This window comes from Rhinolophus sinicus, chromosome 2 (assembly GCF_057876585.1).
Source record: "Rhinolophus sinicus isolate RSI-liver-muscle chromosome 2, RSI-T2T, whole genome shotgun sequence".
Lineage (NCBI taxonomy): Eukaryota > Metazoa > Chordata > Mammalia > Chiroptera > Rhinolophidae > Rhinolophus > Rhinolophus sinicus.
Window position 1 is genome coordinate 118571995 of NC_142502.1, and position 26920 is coordinate 118598914.

General features: G+C 35.6%; 1 protein-coding gene across 1 annotated transcript; it reads left to right on the plus strand.

The window, feature by feature from the left end:
• The first annotated feature begins 265 nt into the window (after nucleotides 1-265).
• Nucleotides 266-26920, plus strand: SLC5A7 (solute carrier family 5 member 7). Its single transcript, XM_019751685.3, has 9 exons — nucleotides 266-750; nucleotides 2045-2273; nucleotides 6510-6623; nucleotides 7390-7545; nucleotides 11909-12057; nucleotides 14823-14966; nucleotides 18459-18612; nucleotides 21664-21881; nucleotides 22842-26920. Exons 2-9 carry the CDS (start codon nucleotides 2096-2098, stop codon nucleotides 23466-23468), a joined length of 1740 nt encoding a protein of 579 aa, XP_019607244.1. The 5' UTR covers nucleotides 266-750; nucleotides 2045-2095; the 3' UTR covers nucleotides 23469-26920.

Here is a 26920-nt window from a genome sequence, read left to right on the forward strand (position 1 = left end):
GCCTCAAGAAACCATTAGGGGTGAAATCTGGGAAGTCGAGAACCCTGGACCCCTGCTCTCTATAGGACGTCCCGCTGTTTCATCTAAAAACATAATTTTCTGAGACCCTCCCAATCTCCATTTCCTACTTCCAACCGGAGTCGTGAGAAGTTAGAATTGGAAATGACCCTAGGGAATCACGCCCTCTTTCCTGGAGGAGGGAAGCACGAGTGGCAGGACCCGCCTCTCCTCCGTCAGGGACTGGGATATCTCCAGGGCGCTGGCCTAGAGCCCAGGCTGGGCCCCAGTTCCTCTGGCCCCCATTGCCTGCGCACCTCCACACCCACCCTGCTCGTGAGGGCACTGTCCCCAGCACCCGCCCCAGCACCACTTTTCTCTGACGTCCGCTCCTGAGCTCTGACGATCGCCCCCGCCAGCTGCCCTTATAAAGGGGACTTTTGCCAATACTGGGATCGATCGCCACCTCGCCCCAAGCCACGCACCCTCTATTGGCGCCCACACCTGTCAACTCCGCGCGCGCTCAGGTCGGTGGAGAAGCCCGGCGAGGAACCGCTGGGATCCCGACTCGGGCGCTTGGCCCTGTCCCCGCCCCTCTGCACCCCTGCCCAACCCCTCCCATCACACCCTGGTACACACACCCATACTCCACACTGCACCCTTGCAGCCCCCCGCCGCCGCGGTTCCCGGGGGCGGCGGTTCCAGGAACAGCCGGACCCGGCGGAGCGCTTCCGCGCGCGGAGACCACTCCAGGTAAGCGCGGAGCTGGCATCCCAGGAACGTCGGGGCCGTTCCCTCCGGGACGCGGTGGGCACCGAGCAGGGCGTTTTCGGTCCAATGTCTGGCACCCATGGTTCTCGGGTGCGAACGGCCGGAAAGTCTGGTTGCAGGAGAGACAAAATCCGGGCGCAGGAGATGTGTAGAGGGGGCCCAGGAGGGACAGCGGGGGCCCGGGTAGCACCGGGCCTTGGCCGGAGAAAGAACTTCCCGGTTCCTTTGCTCACACAAAGGCAGAGCCTATCAAACCCACTGAAGATTCTTTTGCTTCCCCCTGAATGCGAGGGGGACTAGTTCTTTTGCCCAAGGTCTCATTACCCACCGGCATGCACGAATATCTGAGTTTTCCCCAGAAACGTGTTTGTGTGAACCGGGGTGAATGAAATAGCAGTGGTCCTGAGGGGGGAAAACAACAGAGAACAAGAATTCCAGTAAATGAAGGCGTTAGAACTTGACATCTATCTTCTAAGAGTCTTGTTTTTAATATATTTGACCCTCTGTTATGTTTTTAAGCATTTATGTATTTTTAAGTCTTTTTTTTTTTTTTTTGTATATACCATTGAGGGGGGAAGGGAAGATGAAAGGAAGGACAATGGATGGCGAAGAAAAGTGACCAAAAGGGTGGACAACTTAAACAACATGACATCTTTAGTTGCTACAGAAACTTGAACCACAGGCACTTGTTGAAAATTGGAGTTGATGTGTTTTTTGAAACTGATTTTCCTAAAGTTTTGTGTTTTTTCCTAGATATGTGCATGTCATACTACTTTTGGAACCATTCCCTGGCATTGTTTGTAAGGGACAGAAGAATGAATGAAAGAACGAATACCTTAGATTCTCATTATAGTCTTTATTTTTTTTTTAACTTTACTGAATAATTCTAGATTGAATAGTTACTTCCAAAAAGCAAATTCAGGTATACTCTTTATAAGTGATTTCTTGACTGAGTTAATGAGTGAAGATACAAGACAGGGTTAATGTTATATTCAAAGAATTTATTAAAACAAATGATTATGATTACCTTTTAAAAAGGCACTTTCTTCTTTTTTTTTTTGTTTTTTTTTTTGTTTGTTTCTTGAATGCTCAAAACAATGTTATATTGCTAAATAGAATAATATAGTGGACACTTGTTGGTAACTGCTAGTTTAACATGAGATTTTAGTGTACTTTTTCTTCAAGTGGCACAGGATGTCTCCTGAGCCAGCTGGTTTATTCCTGGCTGCCAATGTATGCTTGGCTGCTTTATAATGCTTTGGTGTATTTTCTTCAGAAATCTTAATGAGGTAGCCAGCTGCGGAAGATTCCAAACCCCTAGATAAAAATGGCTTTCCACGTGGAAGGACTGATAGCTATCATCGTGTTCTATCTTCTTATACTGCTGGTTGGAATATGGGCTGCCTGGAGAACCAAAAACAGCGGCAGTGCAGAAGAGCGCAGTGAGGCCATAATAGTTGGTGGCCGAGACATCGGTCTGCTGGTGGGGGGATTTACCATGACAGGTGAGTTCAGCTACCCGCCCCTCCTTGGCTTTTCAGACAAAGCAAATGTTACTCTTTGTCTCTTGAGGATTTTTTTTTTTATGTTCAATGCTTGTATTTTAAAAAAATAATTTTACATTTATTTAAAACAAAAGTAAAAGAGTTCATCTCAATAGGACTTGAACAAAATGATTTTATAATAAACCACTCGGCAGACTATCAATGAAACAAACCTGGGCTATCTGGGTTGTTTAATGGGTGGAAACAGTAAAAACAAAGAGATGAGGAAAGTGCAAAAGTGTCTTAGTCTTACAAGTTATGTCTCTTTTAATAAATATGATACAGTCAGTATCTCATCTTGTTAATTAATACAGACATGAAGTTGTGACCTTGAGTTGTCTTAAATGGTGAATATCAATGAATACTAACTACTGATGGTTTCAAACAATAAATCAATTCGGGGGCCACACAATTTCAAATTGATTGATGGCCTCTTTTGAAACCTAATTCTCCCATTTAATAAACTAATTTCCTTACAGGAAGACAATCGCATGTTAGAAATCCATAGCACTGAAAGAAAACATTTCCAGAAACTTTGATATAAAAGGAAAAAATATATAGGGTGTGTCCTAACAGGACTCTCTCTGCCACGGTCTGCAGCTCTGTCCCACTCAAATCTTATGAGAACTAGGAGGAGCCGATATGCTATCCTTTGTCTAGAGGTGGTTCTGTTTAAGTGGTGACTTATTTCTCGTTTATATTCTGTTTTGGTCATTGAAAATGTTTTGGAAAAATAGTTTTAAATGATATCTTTAATATTATTTGAGACATATTTACTAATCACACACCATTCAATTTAGAGTCTTATTAGACTTGTAAACATCAACAACATAACCCATACTAACAGGAGCTCTCAGTGCTCATTGAAAAAGTATCCCACTGAAAACCATATCCAAATGATGGCCAGTTTCAGTCCTGAAGTGCTTTTTTAAATGATTCACTCTCTATGTGAAATACTTTACCAAACCAATCTGTGAGGACTGCAGCCCTGTTTGGCCATCTGCAACCTACAATGTTCTAGAATAATTTGTGGACTATAGATTTTATCTTTCAGATAATCACTTTTTTTTTAAGCTCTTGGCCAACTGTACCTGCTTTCATTTGGTCTCTATGAAGCTCTCTGTATTTGAGCACCATGAAAGGGGTCTGGGATTGTGAGGATACAGAGTTACAGGACTAACAAAGGCCAGAGGCAGAGCCAAACCCAGGTCTTCTGGCAGCCACGCCCAGGGCCTCTCCACAATGTACCACATCCCCTCTAGCTGCTTTCTCTTTGTTTATTTATTTATTTATTTTACAAAGGTACACAGTTGCAAAGAGGTCTCTCTCTCTCTCTCTCTCTCTCTCTCTCTCTCTCTCTCTTTCTTTTTCTCTTATTATATACACACATATATAGAACAAATTGTATTGTGCAAAATATTGTCTATGATGCCTAATATATAAAATTAGATAAATAAACACAAAGAATAAGAGTCATCCATAAACCTACCTACCACATGCAGATAAGTTTAATGAAATGCTGGCATAGATTTCCCGATGTTTTTTCTCTTATTATCTACCTATTGATGAGCAGTGTACACAACTTGATATTTTTATTTTCATTTTTCATTAGACCATTTCTTCTTTCCCCCTTAAAAATCCCAATCTGATGCTGGTGTCTGAAAAGGAATACAACATATTAATTATATTTCCCTCATATTTCCCCAATTTTAAAGAAAATGGGAAGAAAAGCAAAATAAAACAACAAAGGTGGTTGATTTCATTCAAAAAAATGTTGAAAAGAATAAATGAGCTGTTGAATATAAAAGTATTTTGTTCATTGTAAATTATCATAATGTTCTGTTACTCTAGTTTAAAATTATATTTATTATGGCCAAAAAGATAATATTTCAATATTTGTTCTTTCATCATGTAGAGTGAGTTTTTTTTCAATCTAATAAGCTGCTAAGTTATATAGAAAAATATTGAATTACAATGTTTCTTATAAAGTGTCATGGTCTAGCTCAGTTTAATTTTTTTTTTTTAATCTCTCAGAACTTAAAAGAACCTTGGTCAATAATATAATTCTTTTAAAATATGAACCACATTATTCAAACATTGTCAGATTCATCAACTGCATATATTTGATGAAGAATACAGATTGAAAATTAAAATGCATATAGTTTAAAAGAGTTCTTGTTCTCACTCCTGAATCTAACATTAAACATACAAACATGCAGAGCAAATTCTGGTGTAGACCGGACTAGCTTGATAAAAATGGAGGGACTTTATTCATAACAAGTAACTAAATCTTCACTTCTATGGTATAATATTTGCAATCATTCAGGCACCAATTTTCTTTCTGGACAATGGAGAGGAGACCTACACAATGAAAAATGATGACTAATAAGCTTGCTGCTTGTAAGACCTTCAGACCATTTACTTTATGCAATGAAACATGGCTGGGGTATTTTAGCAGTTCCAGTTTCTTAGCAGGAATATGGAAGATAAAGCCTCAGATTCTGTGCCTGTGAGAATTCATTTCTTCTTGTCCTAGTTACACAACCACTGGGTTGGGGACAGAGAACCCTTTTCAACAGGACTTAGAATGAAAACAAACAAACAAACAAAAACCACTATAGCTTTTGTTACTTGTTAACACCCATGTAAAAGCTACTATGACAATGAAGAGTGGTTGCTAAATACGTATTTGTCTACTTTAAGATTTTGTATATAAACTTTTCATTTAAATATACTTAAAATTCCTTTGCAGAAAGGTCTTTTTATGTTAACCTTTAAAAAATAGTATTAAACCCCAAACTATTATTTCTTCTTTGCTTTGTATTTGGATTAAAAGCCAGATAGGTTTTGGCATGAATACAACAGAAACATTTGTGTTCTATAGTTTCATATACATATTTTTAAAATTTTACTTACATTCTCACTGTGAGATTTTAGAGAATTTTTCAGAATCAAATTGGACAATATACTTTAGAATTCAATCTCATATCTGATAAGCTTCTGTCAGCCTATGTTCTTCATAATTTTACACAAATTATACATAGGGATTATTGTAAATATTTTGACTATACTCTTAAAAGGATATGAACTGTAGAAATTTAAGTGTTCCATTAACTTCAATATTTCAGCAAGACTCAAATATTATATTGTCTTTTCAGACAAATGGTACAGTTTATAGATCATTCCCAATCTTGTTTAACCAAAATGTGTTTTTTTATTCCTTGACCTTCTTCTTCAGTTATTATGCTACAAAAATTTTATTAAATAGTATCTAAAGAAATATTTATTGTTATTCTCTGTGAAATATCAAATATATTACTAAAAGACCCAGGTTAGAACAAAGAATTGCAAGTGGATATGGAATCAACATTTTAAATTCTTCTGAATGCTGGTCTAGGCCCTAAGTGTATGTTGGGTACTTGGGAAGAGAGAGGGAAAAGGTAATTTAAGTTTACTTTAGAACACCTTGGAGTGAAAGTGTCATTTCTCTCCTCCCTTCACTCTCCTAATAATTTAAAGTAGTAAGTACAACTTTGCTATGATTTAAAGTGACTCTATTAATAGAAAATACACACACGCACTCACATATACATGATACACGTACCATTCCTTGAGGACAATAGTCATGTGGAAAGATTGGTACAATTAGAAAGAAGGACCTTGAAATAAAGACATTTGACCCATGTTATGGATGAAGGGTGGGAGAAAAGTTGTAGTTTTATTGAGAATAGAAATAGTCATATAATATATTGTGTATGATCTCAGACTTATGATATAATAACATCATTTAAAAGCGGTGGTGATTAAATGGATTTAGAAAACATGTGGGAGCAACACTGTCCAATAGAAATATAATGTGAGCCATAAACGTAATGCTAATTTCCACAAACCACTTTAGAAAACATAAAAAATAAGTGAATTAATGCAAATAATATGACGTATTTAACTGAATACATTGAAAATGTTTTTATTTCACCTTGTAATAAAAAAATTATTGAGACATCTTACATTCAGTTTTCCATACAAAGTCTTTGAAATACCATGTGTATTTTACACTCAAAGAACATCTCATTCAGTCTAGCCACATGTCAGATGCTCAATAGCCAGATGAGGCTAACTGCCACTGTGTTCGACTGAGCAGGTCTAGGGTATGCCAGGTACAAGAGTGTCTTTCCCTCACTCTTCATTCTATTTCAGCCACGTGGGTTGGAGGAGGTTACATCAATGGCACGGCTGAAGCAGTATATGCACCAGATTATGGTCTAGCTTGGGCCCAGGCACCAATCGGATATTCTCTTAGTCTGATTTTAGGTAAGTGAAAGTTTAAACTTCAGTGAACCACTCAGGAAAGCATAAAGAACGGGAATATAAATAACAAGTCAAACAATGTAAATAATTATTGTGGAAAAATGTTGCCAGAAATCTCTAAGTAGATGTTACCAGAAATTGATAACACTAATGCTTAGATTATTTGATCTTTTGATTATGGAATATGAAAAACAAACAAACAAACAAAAAACCTTTGATATTATGACTATCAGAACAGTGAATTTCTTAATGATGTGTTTTTTTTTCTTTCAAAAACAGTGTGGATATGTCATTAAAAATGAATCAGCGTGAATTGTACCTGAATTTATTTTTGTAAATCAAACTAATAAAAGGTCAAGAATATTATATAACAGAGAGTTCTTAACTTATTTTTGCACTTAAAATATTTTTTACTAAATCTTGTGCTTAATCGAAATATCTGCTTGCAGTGCCAGGTGATACAAATCCATCAAGGCATTTTCGTGAGGGCTGTGCTAGGCCATGTTTTTCAATCCACAGGCCTCAGATATACCATTCAACTGTTCTTTGGATGCATACAATTCTAAATGTATTAGGAAATTTGCATTTGGCTGCTAAATATTCCTTGAGTCTGTATTAAAAGGATGTTTCAGACTGGTTCCTCAACACATATAAGTGTTCTAAAAAATTCATTTCCGTTGAGAAATTATAGCATAGTAAAAGGTTGACAAACACTATTACTTTATGAATTTTTTTATTTTCTCATAAACACTTGTTCCATTTCTTTTAGGTGGTCTGTTTTTTGCAAAACCTATGCGTTCCAAGGGATATGTGACCATGTTAGACCCATTTCAGCAGATCTATGGAAAACGCATGGGCGGGCTCTTGTTTATTCCTGCACTAATGGGAGAAATGTTCTGGGCTGCAGCCATTTTCTCTGCCTTAGGTAAGGACCAATGGAACGTTGCTCTAGCTGCATCTCTCTGGTTGACTGAATGCCAGGCACACAACTTTACTTTCTTCAGCCACAGGTCAGGCCACCCGCATCCTCCCTCACCTGGATTAAAGCAACTATATCCCTGCTTACAGTTCTGCTCTCCCTCCAGTAGTCTCCACATGGTGGCCAGACTCTTCCTTCTAAAATGCAAATCTGATCACGCTCCTTTCCTGCTTAAAACCAAGCTTTTCTTTTTTTTATTATCTTCTTTTTGAACATTTTTTTAATTATTAGTTTCAGGTGTACAAAACAATGTAATAGTTAGACATTTATCATTTATATCCCTCACACAGTGACAACCCCCTCCCTGCATCCACTACCCCTCTGACAACGCACACAGCCATTACATTTCCACTGTCTCCATTCCTAATGCTGTACTCTGCTTCTTGTAAATACAAATATAAAATTGTAGTTGACATTTGTTATTGTTCAGCTTCAGCTTCAGATGTACAGTGCAGTGATCAGGTATCTACATCATTCCTGAGATGGTCTCCCTAATAAGACAAGTGTCCATCAGATACCCTACAATATCTTAACAACATTATTGATTACATTCCCCAAATTGACTTTCGTATCCCCGTGGCAATCTTGTGGTTACCGACTGTGCTTTCTAATCCCTTCACCCCCACTCCCATCTAGCAAAACCAAACTTTTCTCCCAGGCTCATAAGCTTTTCAGGAGTTGACCTCTGATTCGCTCCTCTCATCATTCCTCTCTCTTCCTTCCTTCTTCTAGAACTGTAGTCTTCCTCTCTTGCCTCTGACACTTTGCAAGCCCTGGTGCCCTCTGTTTAGGACTCATCTCTCCTCTTTCCTTTCTCACGTCTACCTGACTAACCAGGAATCTTCCTTTGGGTCTTCACGTTGATGTCACTTCTTAGGGCAGTCATCCTGAACTTGTTGGATGCCTTTCCTATGGACTTCATTAGGCAGAAGAAATTTTGTTTTCATTGGACTTGTCACTCTGTGTGGTCATATGCCTGTTTATCTATTTCATGCCAACTTTCCAACCTCACAAAAGAGGTTATAAATTTCTTGAAGGCAGGACTTGCATTTTCTTAACAGTTGTAATCCAATCACGAATGAATAAACCATACATGGCTATACTTTCTTCAAAAGAGACAAAAAGAATGTTACTTTTTTTCCTCAATATAATTCCATAGCTTCACAAAGTATTGGATTATAGACATGTTTAGGGATCTAGAAAATGAACTTAGACTCTTTAGGGTCTAACTTACTGCTAAGATCAATTAATGCTAAGGACAACCTATCCTTGGCTCCTGGACTCTCAGCCCACTTATAAGATTTAGAAAACGAGATTTCCATGGAATCATGGGAGGTGTTCAGGCTCAGGTCCCTCCCTTTTGATCAAAGGGAAATCTACATCTACTGAGTGTTGAGTTCCTTCTTGAAGATAAACAGAGTTGGAAGTTTCACAACCTTCCTAGTGAGTTATGTCAATGTTGGACATCCAGTCATTCACATACGTTACTCTCCATCTGTTCTTACAAATGAAAATAAAAGGCTTAAGTCTATAGCCAGACTTTAAGTGGTCAAAACAAAGGTAAAATAAGATTAATTTATTTCTGTGTTATATATTTTAGATTACAAATTTGTCTTCTGGTTTCAGTATTATCATCAGATCTGGTCTCTATAATAACAGACCTTAATTTATACTGCCTTTCACTCCTTTCTCTCTCAAACCCCTATATAATCCTATCTTATTTTCTTGGTCTCCAACTGTCCAATGAGGGAAAGACTCGTAGAAAAGAAGATAATTTAATAGTTATAAAATACTGCAATAACTCAGTGTAAAATGGTGTTGATAACAATACTCCACAACTACCACTGCTCTTATATTCTAATTATGTGCAAATATACACCACCACCCCCATCCACCTTGCTTAGTAGCTAAGAAGCAGTGGTCGTTTATTTGTCATTGATTTCAACACCAGAAAATTTTGGTTTTAAGAACAAACTGCCTGCTGAGGTATCAAAAAGGAGTGGGCTGAATATCAAACAGAATACAAAATATTCACTCTCACTGAATAAAGATCAATTTATGTAACAGAGACCTGAAGAGAGAGTAGAATTAATAAGCTAAAATTCCTAAAATGTTTTGGAAATATAAAACATAATAGTTAAACTCTGAACTTTGTTGCAATTAGTTATTTTTTTGTGTTTGTGTCTGTGTGTGTATGTTAATATATATGGAAAATATGATAATGTGTCTCTCTACACACATACCCACACACACACCAAACAACATATATGAAAAGATTACTGCTATTGCTTGAAATATATACTCTGGCAAAGAGAATGTGTTTCTGTTTTTTTAAATTAGCACCTGTATTTTCTTCAAAAATAAAAGTTGGACATAATTAAAAGTTAATGTTCATTTGAAATAACTTGGGATACTTAAGAATAGACAAATATAAGATCTATTATCCCCTTACTGTGAATGTACATGTCTCACCACTGAAACCTAGGAGACTCTTAACCTATCTTTTTGATATAAGTGGACAACTTTTTAAAGAAATGTATATAGGTAGTACTTACATTTCTCATGGCTCAAATTTAATGAATTTTTATAACTTTATTTACAATATATTTATTTTTATGGCTGCTTGAGTAAACTAATATTTCAAAGCAGATGTGGAAGCATAACTTTGATTTTACTCACTACCAATGATGGAATGATTTAGAAATATTTTAGGGAAAAAGTTTATCTCAATCTTAATAGTGATAGAAAAGTAGGTGACTTCTTTAAAACCGCTGAGTTACAACCAAATAGCAGCATCTATTAGTATCCCAAATATTTGGGATCCCAGTCCAGTGAGTGGTCTTTCTTCTATAACATACAGACAGCATTGAAAAGAGGTAGGGTAGTAACTGGAGTTTTAATAATTCATGGTATGTAACTTAGAAATGTCGTTATTAAAGTAGAAAACTAGACCAAAGGAAAAATGGCCAAGAGTTGCAACTAAAGTTTCAATATTAAATAAATAATTTCCGAAAAAATAATAACTTGTTAAATATCTATATAACAACTCAGTCAATTATCCAGTCTCTTATAAATAACTGACCTCGTCTTATCCTCCAATTCTTACCAAGCTTTTCCTTTTATTAATTGGTTTTTACTCAAGAAAGTAATTTAATTTTGTTACCATAGCCAAAGCACTAAGAAAAAATTTCTTGAAAAATATTTTATATTGTTGCCTTAGATCAAAATATCTTATATTTCTCTTTGAGTTAACAGATTTTTATCTCTGGTGGGTTGCATACACTATTAGCACACAGTTGAAGATGGGTAGTGAATATAAGATTTCAATTAATGAAAGAAAAAAATCACAGATCTGCTGCATGTATGTGGGCATTGTTATTGCTGTGTTTAGTAATACGAAATATAAACGTTTCAGCTTTTGGGAGCAATGAGTAAAGCAATAAGTGAATTCTGAACTGGCAATCTAAGAACCACAGTGCTCCAACTGTCCATACCATAATATCCTCACTGAAAATATGGACACTAACAAACACAATAAACAAAGTCATAAAGTAAGAAAAACATAATTTTGATTTCTAAGGCAGGTTTAAAATTTTGATGATGAAAATTAATTAAAAATACGATGTTGAAATACAGGGCTCTTCAATACATTGGTGTTCTAGGAGTAGGACTGGAATGCTCCACTGAAAAAATAAAATAAAAGTGATCTTTCATAAAGCTAAAGAGAAAAATTTAGTAGATGCAATTTACCAATTTTATTATTTTCTCCTACAAATTTGTCTCAAACCTTGGTATGTTATACCATCTATCATCTAATAAAAGCTAGCAGGGGTCAGAATTAATGCAAAATAGAGGATGAGTATTAATTGTAAAATATGAAAAGGGGTCATTATGCTTGTTCGCTCATAGATGTGAGTAAATATATTGCATATGTTTAAGTCAGAGTGTCAGTTAATTGGAACTAAGGTAACTTCTTATATTAGTATTAAATTTAGTATATTTTATGGAATTATGTAATCATATCATGATTTGCAGGTGTCCCCACATAAGTTAGCAAGACATTAATTTCAGAAAGAAAAATTTTAAATATATGTATGTATATACATAAATACATATACATCTATTCAATTTACAGAGATTAAAATTTTCAATATGAAAACTCACTTTAGCTGTTATAATCCAATATATTTCACATTACACAGGGAAAAATATCTGCTGTCACTGAACTTACAATATGTCTTTGCATACGAGACGGAATCCATTTGAGTACCTTTATCATAGCATTGTTCTCTTGTTTGCTTTCTTCCAGGAGCCACCATCAGTGTGATCATTGACATCGACGTTCATATTTCCGTCATTGTCTCCGCGCTCATCGCCATTCTGTACACCCTCGTGGGCGGCCTCTACTCAGTGGCCTACACCGATGTTGTTCAGCTCTTTTGCATTTTCATAGGACTGGTAAGTGGGGCCATTCACAGACTTTCTTTCTTTCATCTTTTCTTCCTTTCCTTCCTTTCCTTCCTTTCTTCCTCCTTCCTCTTCTTTCTTCTTTTGTAATAATGTGGTATTTTATACTAACTCAGCAAAAACTAATAGAAATGTTATTTTTCATCACAAATAATACATAGTAAGTCATACACTATGAAATATTAAATTTCTTTATGAATTAATTGGATTTAAATCTACAGTTGTTCTGTTAGATTTTGACAGAAAAGTGTGTCCTCAGTTTAATTCTTAGAAAGGTCTAAGTCTTTTCTTCAAGTCTACGTTTGATGGAAACATGTGTGATCTTCCTTGAGTTTTGAAGGAAACACATTTTCCTCAAAGTTAAAATTTAAACCTTGGTGCTAACCTGTATTAGTCTCTTATCCTTCTCTTATATTAGTGTTCGTTAATCCATAATACTGCTTATAGGGCATAGAAATTCTCCCATTGGGAGTATTGTGGGTTTCGACACTAAGCAAACAAAAGGGTGAATTACATAAGGCATTAAAGTATTTATTATGTATTTCTTGTAAGTCCTAGATTAAATTAGGTAATATATTTGTGTTTTATTAAACAAAAAGTACTGTGTAATTATGAGACATGAACATTGTTAGTATTACATGAAAAGCACTTTTGTATGTTGTGAACACATTTTAGTCGATGTTTAGCCTTTGCAAACTCACATCTTAAAATGGGAAGATTGTTAAATAACCTCCAATACCTAAGACATATAAAGGAAGAATAAAGAAAATGATTTGTCCACTCTGTGCTAGGCTGTCATGGGTTCATACATGTACATTACCTCAGTTGCATATCCCATAAGCGCAAAGGCCATGGACAGAGCAAGCTGAGACTGCAGATCATGACTCATTTTCCCATGCGCAATCAAAGCACCCTTGATTCTCCGTGTTTTTCTTGATTTTCCTCATAAGAAGAAGCCTTTCACTCTATTTTAGTGTTTACACTAGGCACTTAGAAATGAAAGATGAAGAATGAATATCATACTTACTTATTTATTTATTTATTTATTTATTTATTTATTTATTTATTGTTTTTACATTCCAGCAACTCTAATAATATATACAGGAGGAAAATTTTTAAAAACTGACTACAATTAGAATTACAATTTATCCATAAATTTACATATGCTAGCAATGATTATAATATTTCCTTTTTTGCCCCTAGACATTTTATTGCATTTCATGGAATTTCATTCACTTATATTTTAGTTGAATTCAAAAATGTTTATTTGTTCAAGGACTTCTACTTTTATATTTTTAAATTTCTAAAAGCATGTGTCCAGTACTGAAATTCTGAATTTTCCTTAGCATCCTCATAAACTTGAGAAATATCTCTCTATTCAGAATGTCAGAGGTAAGTTTAGTTTGGCAATGACAGCTCTCATAAAGGATGCACTTGGTATTCTAAGAAACATAACCCAGGGGATGAATCTTTTTATTTATGATGTATTGCTTTGCATGCGACCAGAACTTCAAACACACAGATGCATACATCACGTGTGCTAGTATAAAGATGATGGGGCACATATATGTACGGGTAAGTATTCCAGTGGTTTTCTGCTGCAAAATTTAACTAAGTTGATAAAGAATCAAGTTCTGTTGGTTACTATTTAAGTCCTTTTTGAATTGGCTGAATAAAAGGCCAAATATAGTTTGTTTTATAAGTTTCAAATTGCTACACATGTGTACAGAATTAGTTAATCATCTTCCACCATAAACCATTTCCTTTTCTCAAATGCTCTAATTCTATCAATTTTATCATCGTCCTTGGAGCTCTCCAACTGTAAACCTGAAGCTCCTATATAAGTTTTTCCTCCCTTTGACCTCTTTCTTCCTATTGTAATCTAAGGGCTGTTGAATTTCTCTTCATCATCCGATTTAATACCAATATCTTTTCATGGTCTATATCATTACTATACTGCAGGCCTTTATCTGGATTATACAGTGCCACCGTCTGCTCTTCCTGACTCCTCCCTTTTTATAAACTTACTGCTCACATCTGTGATAATAAAATGTAAAAGAAATTCTACTAAAATCTTTTTAAAACTCAGAAAACATTCCTCTAGCTTCTAGTTGCCTACAAAATATACACAAATCACTTAGCTTACAATTCAAGTTTCTCCCCACATATCTATCTTTATCTCTCCTGTTTCCCTAAGCCAACCCCCTTCAAGCAAATCACACACACACACACAAACACACACACACACACACACACACACACACACCATGTTCTACTCCTTGCCTTGCTCTACCTAGACCACCTATCCCTTGACTTTCTTCTTCTTCTGCCTATTAGCACAGGGCCCATCCTTAAAGATTTGTTTCATCCATCAATTTCTCAATCAAATGCTTTCTTGTCACTTTAATGAATGTGTATCTTATTTTAATGTAAAGAAAACAAAAAGTTTATATATAAATATATATTAAAAAAATGTTCTCAAATTTAATGTTTTCTCCCCAAAGGTTTCTGGTGCCTGCTCCTACAGTTGATAGGATTGATAGAATTAAACCCAGAAGTAGACGATATGTTACTTTACCTTTTCTAAATGAGTATTTCATGATGTTCCACAGAGAACACGATTCCTGGTTCTTCTCTGTCTGAACAAGACAAATTACTGAGTTAAGTGATCTATGAACTAGATGGCTAAATCTTGCATATATTAAATAGTTAAAAAAACATTGCCTAATGCTCTAAATGTCACTCTTTGGTTACAGTGGATCAGCGTCCCTTTTGCATTGTCACATCCTGCAGTCACCGACATTGGGTTCACTGCTATTCATACCAAATACCAGGAGCCTTGGCTGGGGACAATTGAGCCATTTGAAGTTTACAATTGGCTTGATAGCTTTATGTTGTTGGTAAGTGATGTCTTACTTGAGGAATGCAATGTAATTTTTCCTAAAATCAAATACATTTTCAAGATTTTAATGTTTATTTGTAAATTTTACCTACTGGCTCATGGCCATTTCTGAATTGACTCCTTTGGATTGGAAGGGTGGAGCCACTCACAGACTGTGGTAGCTGACTTGGGTCAAAGTGGAGAGTGAGTGAGGCCATAAAAGAATAACATCCATGGGGTTATGTGTGGTGTGTTCACACTTCTGCTGTAAATGAGGGAACACCATGTCTTACCCCCAGACACCTCCTATAGTCTGAGAGCCAAGCCCTCTAAAAGTTTTCATCTGTAGTTTGAATTAAGGCGTTAAAAACCTACTTCTTCTGAAGTAAATAACTCATTCAGTCTTTACAGTGTAAGTAAATTAGCAGTGTAATAGGCGTTAAGTGCATGAGATAAGTTGGAACAGGAGTCCTCAGGAAAGAAGCCCTGGGCAGACAGAGGCAGCTTGGGAAGGCGCAGAAACTTGAGGCCAATGTGCTATCAGTGAGAGGTGGGAACAGAAGAAATAAAGGCAGATCACAGACTGAGGGAAGAGGGGAAAACCAAAAGAAGCTGCCAGGTTTTGTGATTTTGCTAATAAGAGGGGTTATGTTTAAAAATAAAACACTGTGTTTGATTTCAAAGTAAGAAATAGATTAATTTTTATATCAAAATTAAGGATCAATTATTTATTTTTGTTTCTTCTTCAAAGGGCTCACAAAATTTTGTGATTTCACTTTGTGTTTGTGGCACTTTGCTAACTTTTAGCACAAAAATTAGGTGTCTGTCTCAGTAAAGAATTCCCTGGTAAAGAGGCAGGAAAACATGAAAACAAATGTTTCGTGTGTTGGTATAGGCGACTTCTTTCCCGAGGATTGTTAAGAAATGTATTGGATGAAATTTGTCTTGAATGGTTCACAATTATGAATTCAATGGAGAAAGGGATTAAATATTATATATGTATGTGATTATACCTGCATGACAGGTATATTTATGGTTATATGGAGGAGATGACAAGGCTCAGAAAAGTTAGGCAATTTGTTGATAATCACACCACTGTCTGAGCAAGAGACTGAACGAGAGAATCAAGATTCCAAGGTCCTTTCTCCTATACAACACATAGGCCTCACATTTAGTTACTTCTTTCAGGATAAAGCATTATATCTAATGATTGCTAAAGTTTCTTCCATCTCAAAAAATTATACGACTAAGTCATGTTTATTCATCAAATTGTAAAATAAGTTGAAATGGAATAACAGATGTTGAATGAATGAATAAACTGTGAAGTTAGCCTTGAAATGTTTCACCGATGGTCTCAGATCTTCCACTTGTCTCTTCTCTCATTACAATCCATCTCCTAATTGTCATGACTTTGTCAGGTCCTGCTCGTGACACCCTCCAGGTATGTCTCAAACCTGTCCTGAACCTGCCCAGTGTCCCTATATTCGCACCAGGCTGACAGCTTTCCTCACCTGGCCCATTGTGACAGCCCCTCACTGGTCTCCCTGGAGGCAGTCCATGCACATCTCACTTCTCCAAGACCATTTTCACCTTGGCATGGGAGCTTCTGTTTGTCAGTGGAGGTCAAGCTTTACCCTATTTATAAACTTATGATTATGTAAATGTCCAGAGAGATTAGTATGTAAATTAGTATGTATCAATTCATATAGTCACTGATATTATTGATGAATGTTCATCGACATGGAAGAGGTTAATGGTATATTAATTTGTAAATTGCAAAACAAAAGGAAAAGTTTGGGAAGAATATAGACTTAAGGCATTTAGAATTTGATCTTTTAACTTTTTTTTTCTTTTAAATATACATGGCTTTTATAAGAAGGAAATTGTTCTGGAGTCAATATGTGGCAGGCACAGATGTGACAAGGATGGACAAAATAAGGATATCCCAGAATTTAGAGCCCAGTGAGACAGGAAATTAACGAATCAACTTCAATATATTGTGATATGGGAAGCTCATTCATAATACATATATATATATATATATATATATATATATATATATATATACTCGTATGACAGCCAGAAGAATGTGGCAGTAATCAAGGGGAAGGTATTTTCCCAGCCTTCTCTCTAGCCATTCCCATATACCCTGACCTCTAGTTATACCAAATACAGAGTGGTCTCATAGCTGCCTCATTGCTTTTGTCTTTCTGTTTTCTATTGGATTCTCTCTTAGGTACTCTCTTCTCTCTCCACCTCCATCTAGTGACACCCCTTCAGTGCTTAAGGACTGACTCAAATGTCTTTTCTGTAGATTTTCCTAATTACTTGGCAGTTGTCCTTCCTGACACCTTTCCACCTCCCTCTGTTACCCCCGAATAATTAATTGCTTCTCACTTTTATTCCCTTCCATACATCTTTATATCCTGTTTCCCTGAAAATAAGATCTAGCAGGACAATCAGCTCTAATGCATCTTTTGGAGCAAAAATTGATATAAGACCTGGTATTATATTATATTATATTATATTATATTTATTATATATTATATTATATTATATTTATTATATATTATATTACATTATATTATATTATATTATATTATATTATATTATATTATATTATATTATATTATATTATGACCCAGTCATAGGAAAATAAGACCTGGTCTTATATTAATTTTTGCTCCAAAAGACGCATAAGAACTGATTGTCTGGCTAGGTCTTATTTTCAGGGAAACACGGTAACATGCAATAAATTATATTATAGTTCACTGTCTCCAAGCTTCTTTGATATGCATGCTGAATATGAATTTTAAGCACACCCCCAATGTAGGTGCATGTAATTATAAATTGCTTCTACATACCGTACTAACACATTATGCAAATAATTTAATAAAAACAATATCACATCTAGGTATGAGGTAAAAATGGGTATAAATAGAAATTCTAATATTTTTGATGCCCTACTATGCTGTCTGGAACACTCTGCACACGCCGCTTTGGAAAACACTGCAATGCATTGCCTCTCCCTGTGGACAGTGAACATGAGAACAAGAAGCTCTGTGCTCATCTTTGTGCTCCAACAGCCATTGCATTGCCTGGCACATAATTAGAGTCCAGAAATATTCACTGTGTTATACTGATTCAGATTAAACTCTATACTTTCAGAACCTTAATTTTTTTGAGACAATTTTATGATGGTTAGGGCCTCCAGATGAGAACAAACAGGCCTCTGGGTAACTGTAATGCAACTTAACGTGGATACATTAAGGAAAAGAAGAAGTTGTTCCTATGTAATTACGAAGAAAAAGAACTTGAGGAAATTCTGCACAGTTGAAAATATGACGATAATGATACCAACTAAGATGTGTGGCATGTAGGACCATTTTCTGTACTTCAGAGCTGTACATGTGACTATTCTGAGTGCGACTGTAAAAAATTTCCTTTTAAAAATGCCTAATATGTGCTATTTGTCTCCAGTTCATTCTGAGTCCTTGTGGTTCCCATGCAGATGCTGGGGGGAATTCCATGGCAAGCCTACTTCCAGAGGGTCCTCTCTTCATCCTCAGCCACCTATGCTCAGGTGTTGTCCTTCCTGGCAGCTTTTGGATGCCTGGTGATGGCTCTACCAGCCATACTCATTGGGGCCATTGGAGCGTCAACAGGTAACTCTCTTGCATCTTTGCTAATTGACCCACTCAGGCTCCACCCAAGTTACCAGTTACCACCAAGCTGCCCTCCCTCTCCCACTTTCCTTTTTACTCCTACACAGTTAATTGTTTCCCATCAGGTTCATATACCTTTGCTGTAGCATTCAACAAATTGTATTATACATTTGTAGTTGCCAAACAGTTTTTGATTGCTCACCCCACCAATAAAACATTTGTAAGCAGCCCTCCCACCAGTGTTGGTATATTTATCAGCAGTGGTTCTCAACCAAGGTGCATATTAACGTCATCCGGGGAGGGGACTGACTCTCAAACATACCTATTTCTATCTTACCTCACAGGGATTTTATTTTAAGACAGAGCCAGAGACACGTGTTTTCTTAAAGGCCCCTTGATGAGTGAAAGTGCAGCCAGAGTTGGCAGTCAGTTGCTTCAACATTTACCTGCCATGATCATGACCATCTAAAGACCATTTTAAACTTAAGATTTCTTCTTTACAGTTTCAATAGTTTGATAATTAAAAGTTTTCCTTCTTGGAGAAATCAATCAATAAGTGTATAGGTAAAGATAAACTAAGACACCATGTCACTTAGAAAATAACTTAGTCAAAATTGGTTAAAAAAGAAGAGCATTATAAAGTGCTCTTAGCCTCTATCTACAACATTTTTTTAAATCTCTGATTAAACTTATTAATTACTCCTGAACCTTATGTTCCCATGCTATACAGCTTTTAAGAATATTTTATGAAAACACATCACATTAACCCAAATTCAAATATGTACTCTAGGTAGAGGTAATTAAAACAGATTAAAGAACTTTTACTCTGTTGTGTTCTGTCAAGGTGATCCAGGTTGATACTCACAGGGCTACTTTGATTTTCAATTAGTTGAGCAATTTATTGGATTATTTAATTTTTAAAATAGCGGTTATGATTTATATTGTATATTCTCTATTCCAGTTGCTCATTTATGGCATAAATAAAAACTTAAGAAGATGGCTGACAAAGGTGATTGTGTGCCTTTGAATAAAAGATAACACTTATGTCACAGTCAGAAAACAGATGTGGCTATTTGTGTGTGTGAGAGAGGGTATGTGTGTGTTGTAAGACAACAGACTGAAACAAACAATGTAAAGCTTTCTTTTCTTGGATTAGATACATGTTCTTGGTTGTTAATTCTGGTGTCATAACATCTCAGTTAATGCTATAAAAGCATAGTTTTGAAGAGTTTTCATGGAAATTGGGGGGAGAAAAAATGGTAGCATCCAAGGGAAACCACTCCTATTTTGTCCTGTAATCATGACATTAAAGAAGTTCAATAACAAAAAAAGGAGATATACTAATGTACATTTAAAGGTTCTATTGTATTATTTGGCACATGTTAGTACAGTACTCCCACATCCCCTTATCCATGGAGAATATGTTTCGAGACCTGCACTGGATGCCCTAAATTTCAGATAGTACCAAATCTTATACAGTAAGTCCTCACTTAATGTCACCCATACATTCTGCAATGACATATGGTAAAACCAAGTTTACCATAGGCTAATGTATATAAACAAGAATTAGGTTCCTATGGCACCTCATCAACATTACAACCAAGTGATGTTGAATGAAATGACATTATTTGAGGACTTACTGTAAATACTATATTTTATTCTACAACTATATGCATACCTAAGATAAAGTTTGATTTATAAATTAGGTACAGTAATATTTTAACAATAACTAATAATAAAATAGAACAATTATACAAACATACCGCAATAAAACTTATGTGAATGTGGTCTCTCTCTCTCTCTCTCTCTCTCTCTCTCTCTCTCTCTCTCTCTCTCTGTCTCAAAATATCTTATTGTGCTGTATTTACCCTTCTTGTGATGAGGTGAGATGACACAGTGCCTACATGATGAGATGAAGTGAGGTGAATGATGTAATCAGTGTGACATAGTGTTAGGCTACTACAAGGGTGACTTGAACAGAAGCACTGGGATATTAAGACAGAGGATCTGATAACTGAGATGCCTGCTAAGTGGCTATTGGGCAGGGAGTGTATACAGCATGGAAGTGATGGACAAAGGGATGATTCACATCCCAGGTGGGATGGTGTGAGATTGCATCAGATTACTCAGAATGGCGGGCAATTTAAAACTTACCAATTGTTTATTTCTGGAATTTTCCATTTTGTATTTCTAGACCCCAGTTGACTGCGAGTAATTGAAACTGCCGAGAGTGAAACTGCAGATAAGAGGGGGCTACTCAATAATCAATCATTAAAAGAGCTGCCTATTCAAAGATAAACATGTGTCAAGGCCTTTTACCAAAGAGCCCAAAAACCTTCTGAAAATTTCAGCCTTATATCTGCACTTTTTAATTTTAAAAAAAAAAGGGACTGTCCTTTTTTTATCATGCCTCCTATTTCCAATAAGTAAAAGATGATGCAAGAAAGAATATAGTTAGGGGAAAAGTAATGCTGAGGAAGCTCCAAAACCAAGTTTATATATAGGAAGAGGATGGGTGAGAATAGCTCCACTGTGTCTTTGTACACTTATGCATATATAAAAGAGGACTAAGAAATGAAATATTGAATGTCCTTTCACATCTGCAAATGGTTAAAGAAATAATCTATGCTTCAGTTACTAACATTTGTTTTCTGTAATTCTGTACAATGGAATGCCACCATTGCAGAAGATTTGATGATGATGATGATGATACAAACATACATACATACATACATACGTACATACATACGTATATACATATATACATAGATCACCATCATATTCTGTGCAGGTCCTATGAATAAGACTAAGTGTAACTAAAACCCATTAGAGGCCAGGACATGTAAGACAATTTCATTTGACTAGTACGTGAACTTCCCACCTAATTAGACTAACATATCTAGTTAGACTAATTAGACTTCCCACCTACTTAGACTGACTCATACATTCTAAATTTATTTTTAAAACTACCTAGTAAATAAGATGACCCTAGATTGTTAAAGAAAATATGGCTTTTTTGTTGTTGTTATGTTTTTTGTTTCTATTCAACAGACTGGAACCAGACTGCATATGGATTTCCAGATCCCAAGAGTAAAGAAGAAGCAGACATGATTTTACCGATTGTTCTGCAGTATCTCTGCCCTGTGTACATTTCTTTCTTTGGTCTTGGTGCAGTGTCTGCTGCTGTTATGTCATCAGCAGATTCTTCTATCCTGTCAGCAAGTTCAATGTTTGCTCGGAACATCTACCAGCTTTCATTCAGACAAAACGTAAGAACTTTTTTTATGTGACATTATTGTTGTTGGTGGTGGTGGTGGTGTCATTGCATTTATTGTGCTGTAGTAATATATACTTATTAATACTTTATATTTAAATCTGACCCTACTGTGACTAAGCACACAAGGTTAAATAACAATGAATTTTGTTTATGCTACGTGTGAATGCTTCTAATACCTGTTATCATTCATGTTAATACAGAAGGGAACAAATCAATGTAAATATTTCCCATAGAGGTGCCATCATATTGCTATAACTTAAACTCTTGTTTTTCTAATGCCAGAGTCATGAAACCTAAAATATGTTAGAAAAACTTAGAGTTTAATTAAATACAATAAGAAACTTGAGAATCTTAGTGAAAGTGAGTAAATTATTTCATGGGTATTTGTATTAACATCTGTCCCATTCTCCACTTGACTCCCTAGCCCATGTTTGCCCGAAAATAGGCTTTCAATTTTATTTTCCTAATTGAACTGAGTGGGTGCCGAACAGCATGCTATTGTGGTGACTAAGGGGCCACCAGCCCCTCTCCACCTTCTTCCTTGACTAAGTCTCTGTCTTTCTCTAGGTTTTCTAGGTTGTAGTTAACAAAATAGCCCCACTTGTTTTTTAAGGAGGTTAGCCTTAGAGACGGTAGGGCTCCTATGGAGAGAGGAAGCAAGGACAACACATTAGCTTGTCTCACCTCTGCCCCTGCACATTCAGGGAAAGGCACAAGGTGGTCCGTGTTTCCTGCATATGGTACCTAGAAACCCTTCCCAAAGGCCCACTGGGGTGGCCACCTAGATTGCTTGCTTTATACGATGCAGTTTAGGTTGGTTTTGCCCATAGATTGAGCCATTGGAAAAAGGGGAATTCTTTCAACCAGCTTTCATGCACAGAAGTGCATCTCATTCTTCGTGTAAATGAGCCAACATTGTGTAAAAAACTGACACTGTGGCAACTTCTTACAGGCATCAGACAAGGAAATCGTCTGGGTCATGCGAGTCACAGTGTTTGTGTTTGGAGCCTCTGCAACAGCTATGGCCTTGCTGACAAAGACCGTGTACGGGCTCTGGTACCTCAGCTCAGACCTTGTTTACATCATCATTTTCCCGCAGCTGCTTTGTGTGCTTTTCGTCAAGGGAACTAACACGTATGGAGCTGTGGCTGGTTATGTTTCTGGCCTTTTCCTGAGAATAACTGGCGGGGAGCCATATCTGTACCTGCAGCCCTTGATCTTTTATCCTGGTTATTATTCTGATAAGAATGGTATATATAATCAGAGATTCCCATTTAAAACACTCTCCATGGTTACCTCATTCTTATTTAACATTGGCATCTCTTATCTAGCCAAATACCTATTTGAAAGTGGAACCATGCCACCAAAATTAGATGTATTTGATGCTGTTGTTGCAAGGCACAGTGAAGAAAACATGGATAAGACAATTCTGGTTAGAAATGAAAATATTAAATTAGATGAACTTGCACCTGTGAGGCCTCGACAGAGCATAACTCTCAGCTCAACTTTCACCAATAAAGAGGCCTTCCTTGCCATCGATTCCAGCCCAGAAGGATCTGGGACTGAAGATAATTTATAATAACCCCATCTAAATAAAACACTGCTTTCTCAGAGCTCTATAGCAAGCTAGTCCTGGAAGGATGGTTTGCAGCATATAAAAATATATTTAAAAATAATGTTCAGGAGGACAAAAGTCCATATAAAAGTACACCTGTACAAATACAAGCCAAGCTAGAAGGAAGCACCTATGAAAGCGAAAGCTTTCTTTCTCATCGAAATTTCTCACCTTCATTTGATTTTGACTCTAGATAGTTTCACTAAGTATTCAAAAAATGAATAAAACCCCATTCAAAGAACAGAGGGCCAAACAGAGTATCTTTATGATGACAAAAGGAAGTAGAGATGAAGGAGCCAAAGAAATCAGGTCATCTTGATCCAGACCTTGTTTACTAACGCACTGGTGAATCTAGTTCAGTTACCGCCCTGAAGCTGTGAGAATAACTCACCTTTATACCAAGCAATGGTGCAATGAATTAACCAGCTGACTTTCTCGATGTAATGATGAACCCCTTCTTTCATGTTCTTCACTATAACATTTGCTGAATATGCAATTTGTTTTTCTTTCAGTAGCAGCGTGTGTTATTCTGAGCATAGGCAAAACAAATACAAAAAATATTGTATAGTGATTTTTTTAATGTGCAAGGTAATAGCAAAATAGAATCCATCTTTGCAGAGGAGACTGGGCTTCTTTGAATGTGTCTACAGCTACCATATGCACTAAGAAGAGCACTGGAAGCATGGAAGACATGATTATTGGGCAACCTTAAAGCAATAAATCAAAAGGCCACTAAGTAGAAGTGACAAGAAGCACAGTAGATTTTTATTTTAATCTGAAGTTTATAACGTTATGATTTATGATTAAAGAAGTAATGTCTTAGTTTATTATCTAATTAGTATTGGGAGTGAAATTGAGCCATATGTAAGGTGAGGTAGCTCCATAGGACCAATTAAGGTTAATGAAGGACAAACTGCACCTCCTGAAGGTAGAAAAAAAATAGAAAAACAAAACCCACTCAATTTTAGATATTTATTAATGAGGATGATTTAGTGTTAAGAGAGCTACTCTGTAGTGTTTTTGCATGTAAGCCAGTCTTAGGTACTGGACAAATCACCACTACAAAAATTACATAGTGAATTTTAAAATGCAGAAGAAAGCAGAAAGTAAAAATAAGTTCTAAAGGGAAGAAGCCATCAATTTTAATATTTGGTGTCTATATAATTTTCACAAGGTCAGTCATTAAATATTATTTTGCTCCTTTTCTGGAGATTATATATATATATATATATATATATATATATATATATATATATTCCATTTTAAAATTTCAAATGCTATCCCACCAGTCACATAACCGATATAATAGATATAACTGGAGATTTGTCTACAAAACAGAGCATACTGGTGAGCTGAAAAATTATCTGGGCATTTGATCCAATAATGAAAGGCAGCCTGAATTGTTCAAACTAAAGCATTTTTTCCAAAAATACTTATTTTTTGTGATTCATAGACAAAGTGAAGTTAACTCAGTGTTCAACATTAAGTATAAAAGTTGTGTTCAAGAAGGTAGAATTCCTTTTTTTAAAAAAGTGTACTCGTCTAAAAGCATCAAATAATATATCTGTTATTTAACATGAAGTAAGTTTACAGGGTTATTTTTTTAAACATAAAATTAAATAATTCTACATGTTATACTGTCCCATATTTTTAATGCTTTATCAAAACTTAATAGTGAATATGACATTGCATTCAGAATCTTTACAGACCATCATCTATACGTAAACAAAAAGAGAATTCTTTTTATTCATCTGTTTGCTCAGAATTTATTTTATGCCCAGTATCCCATAGAATATGTGGAAGGAGCACATTATTGGAACCAGTAAGTGTGGGTGTCCCAATTCTCAGACATGGACTGAGAGAAGAGCCAGGGGCAGGAAGCACATTAATGAAAAACAACCAAGTTAAAAACATCTGGCACGTAAAGTGAATAATTAGTGGGGACTACAGTTCCTGGCAAACATGATACTTGAGATATGTCATGCTTTCCGAGACATTACCTGAATTACTATTTTTCCCCACTCCATCACCACAAGTTTTTGTTTCAACCTATTCAGGTACATGCATCCATAGAAACACATCATCCACATTATAACAGAGTGCAATGAGATAGAATACTTTCTTTACAGACACTATATTTTACAAGTTTGTTGGGCAACAATTGTCTGAACAATCATATTTAAATCCAGCGAAAAAGAATAAATACTAATAGTGAAAGTTTCTTTCATTCTATTCATTTTGTAACAATAGAAAGATAAAGGGGAAATAGTTTACTTTATCCAAAATATTAAAAACTAAATAAGTCAGTTTAGCTAATAAATAATGTTCTATTTTTATTAAACCTGTTATTTCCTACCTACTCTTAAACTAGGTAAACCACTATAAAGCTAGTTTAGTGTAAAGTCCAATAATGTGCTAAATATTAGCAAGATGATTTTTTAAATTAGGACATAAATAGTTGAAGATCAAAAAGAATGAAACAGTGATTGCAACATCTTTATTTAGGCACATTCAAGCACAAATTTTCCCCTTTTCAAGGAAGGAACAAAATTATGAAATGCAGAAGACAATTCTTTATGCTCATCATTTGCTCTCTTTTGAAATCACAGGTAATGCAGACAGCCTTGTATTCTTTCAGCTTTGCTCAGTGGACTTATTTTCAAAAACACATTCTCAATGAAAATAAAACAACAGAAACATTTTAAACACTGGCTATAATGTAATGCTGTGGCATTAGAATGCAACGTATTTCATTTTCACACTTTTACAATAATTGCAATATGTTTATTGGGTAATTTTAATGGTTTTTTTTCTCACATATTTTTCAAAACATCAAGCTTGTAGCTGGACTGAAAAGTTGACAATAAGCTTTCAAACACTCAGTGTCAAAATCCAACTTCATTACTATACTCATAAGTAATGAATTTTATGTGGATATCAAATGAATGTAAGCTTGAAATAGTGAATCAAATGTAATGGTCATTAGCTTTTTTACTTGGAAATAATGAATTAGCATTGTATTTTAAACATAAATCATGACTTTTTTTCCATCCTTTAAGAAAATTTAATATGATACAATGTATAATTTACTGTAAGTTTGCTACTGACCAGATACATATAGTGGTTCTATATATATATATATTTTTGTCTGTCAAAATATATAAATTATGCTTGAATTAAGTAAATTTGCAACTCTACACGTAAATGTTTTAAATGTAACAGTATTGTATTAAATTGTGCTGGTGCAATTCAGGATATCATTGTCTAGGTTTGGCTTTTTGGGGCCCTGTCTTAAAACAAATATAAATGGTGTTTCAAGTTATACAATGGAATTGAAAAAAACCATCTCATTACTGGAATATATTCAAATACCAAGTGGAAATGTTGAACCTCACATAAACCTTGGTGAAATATGA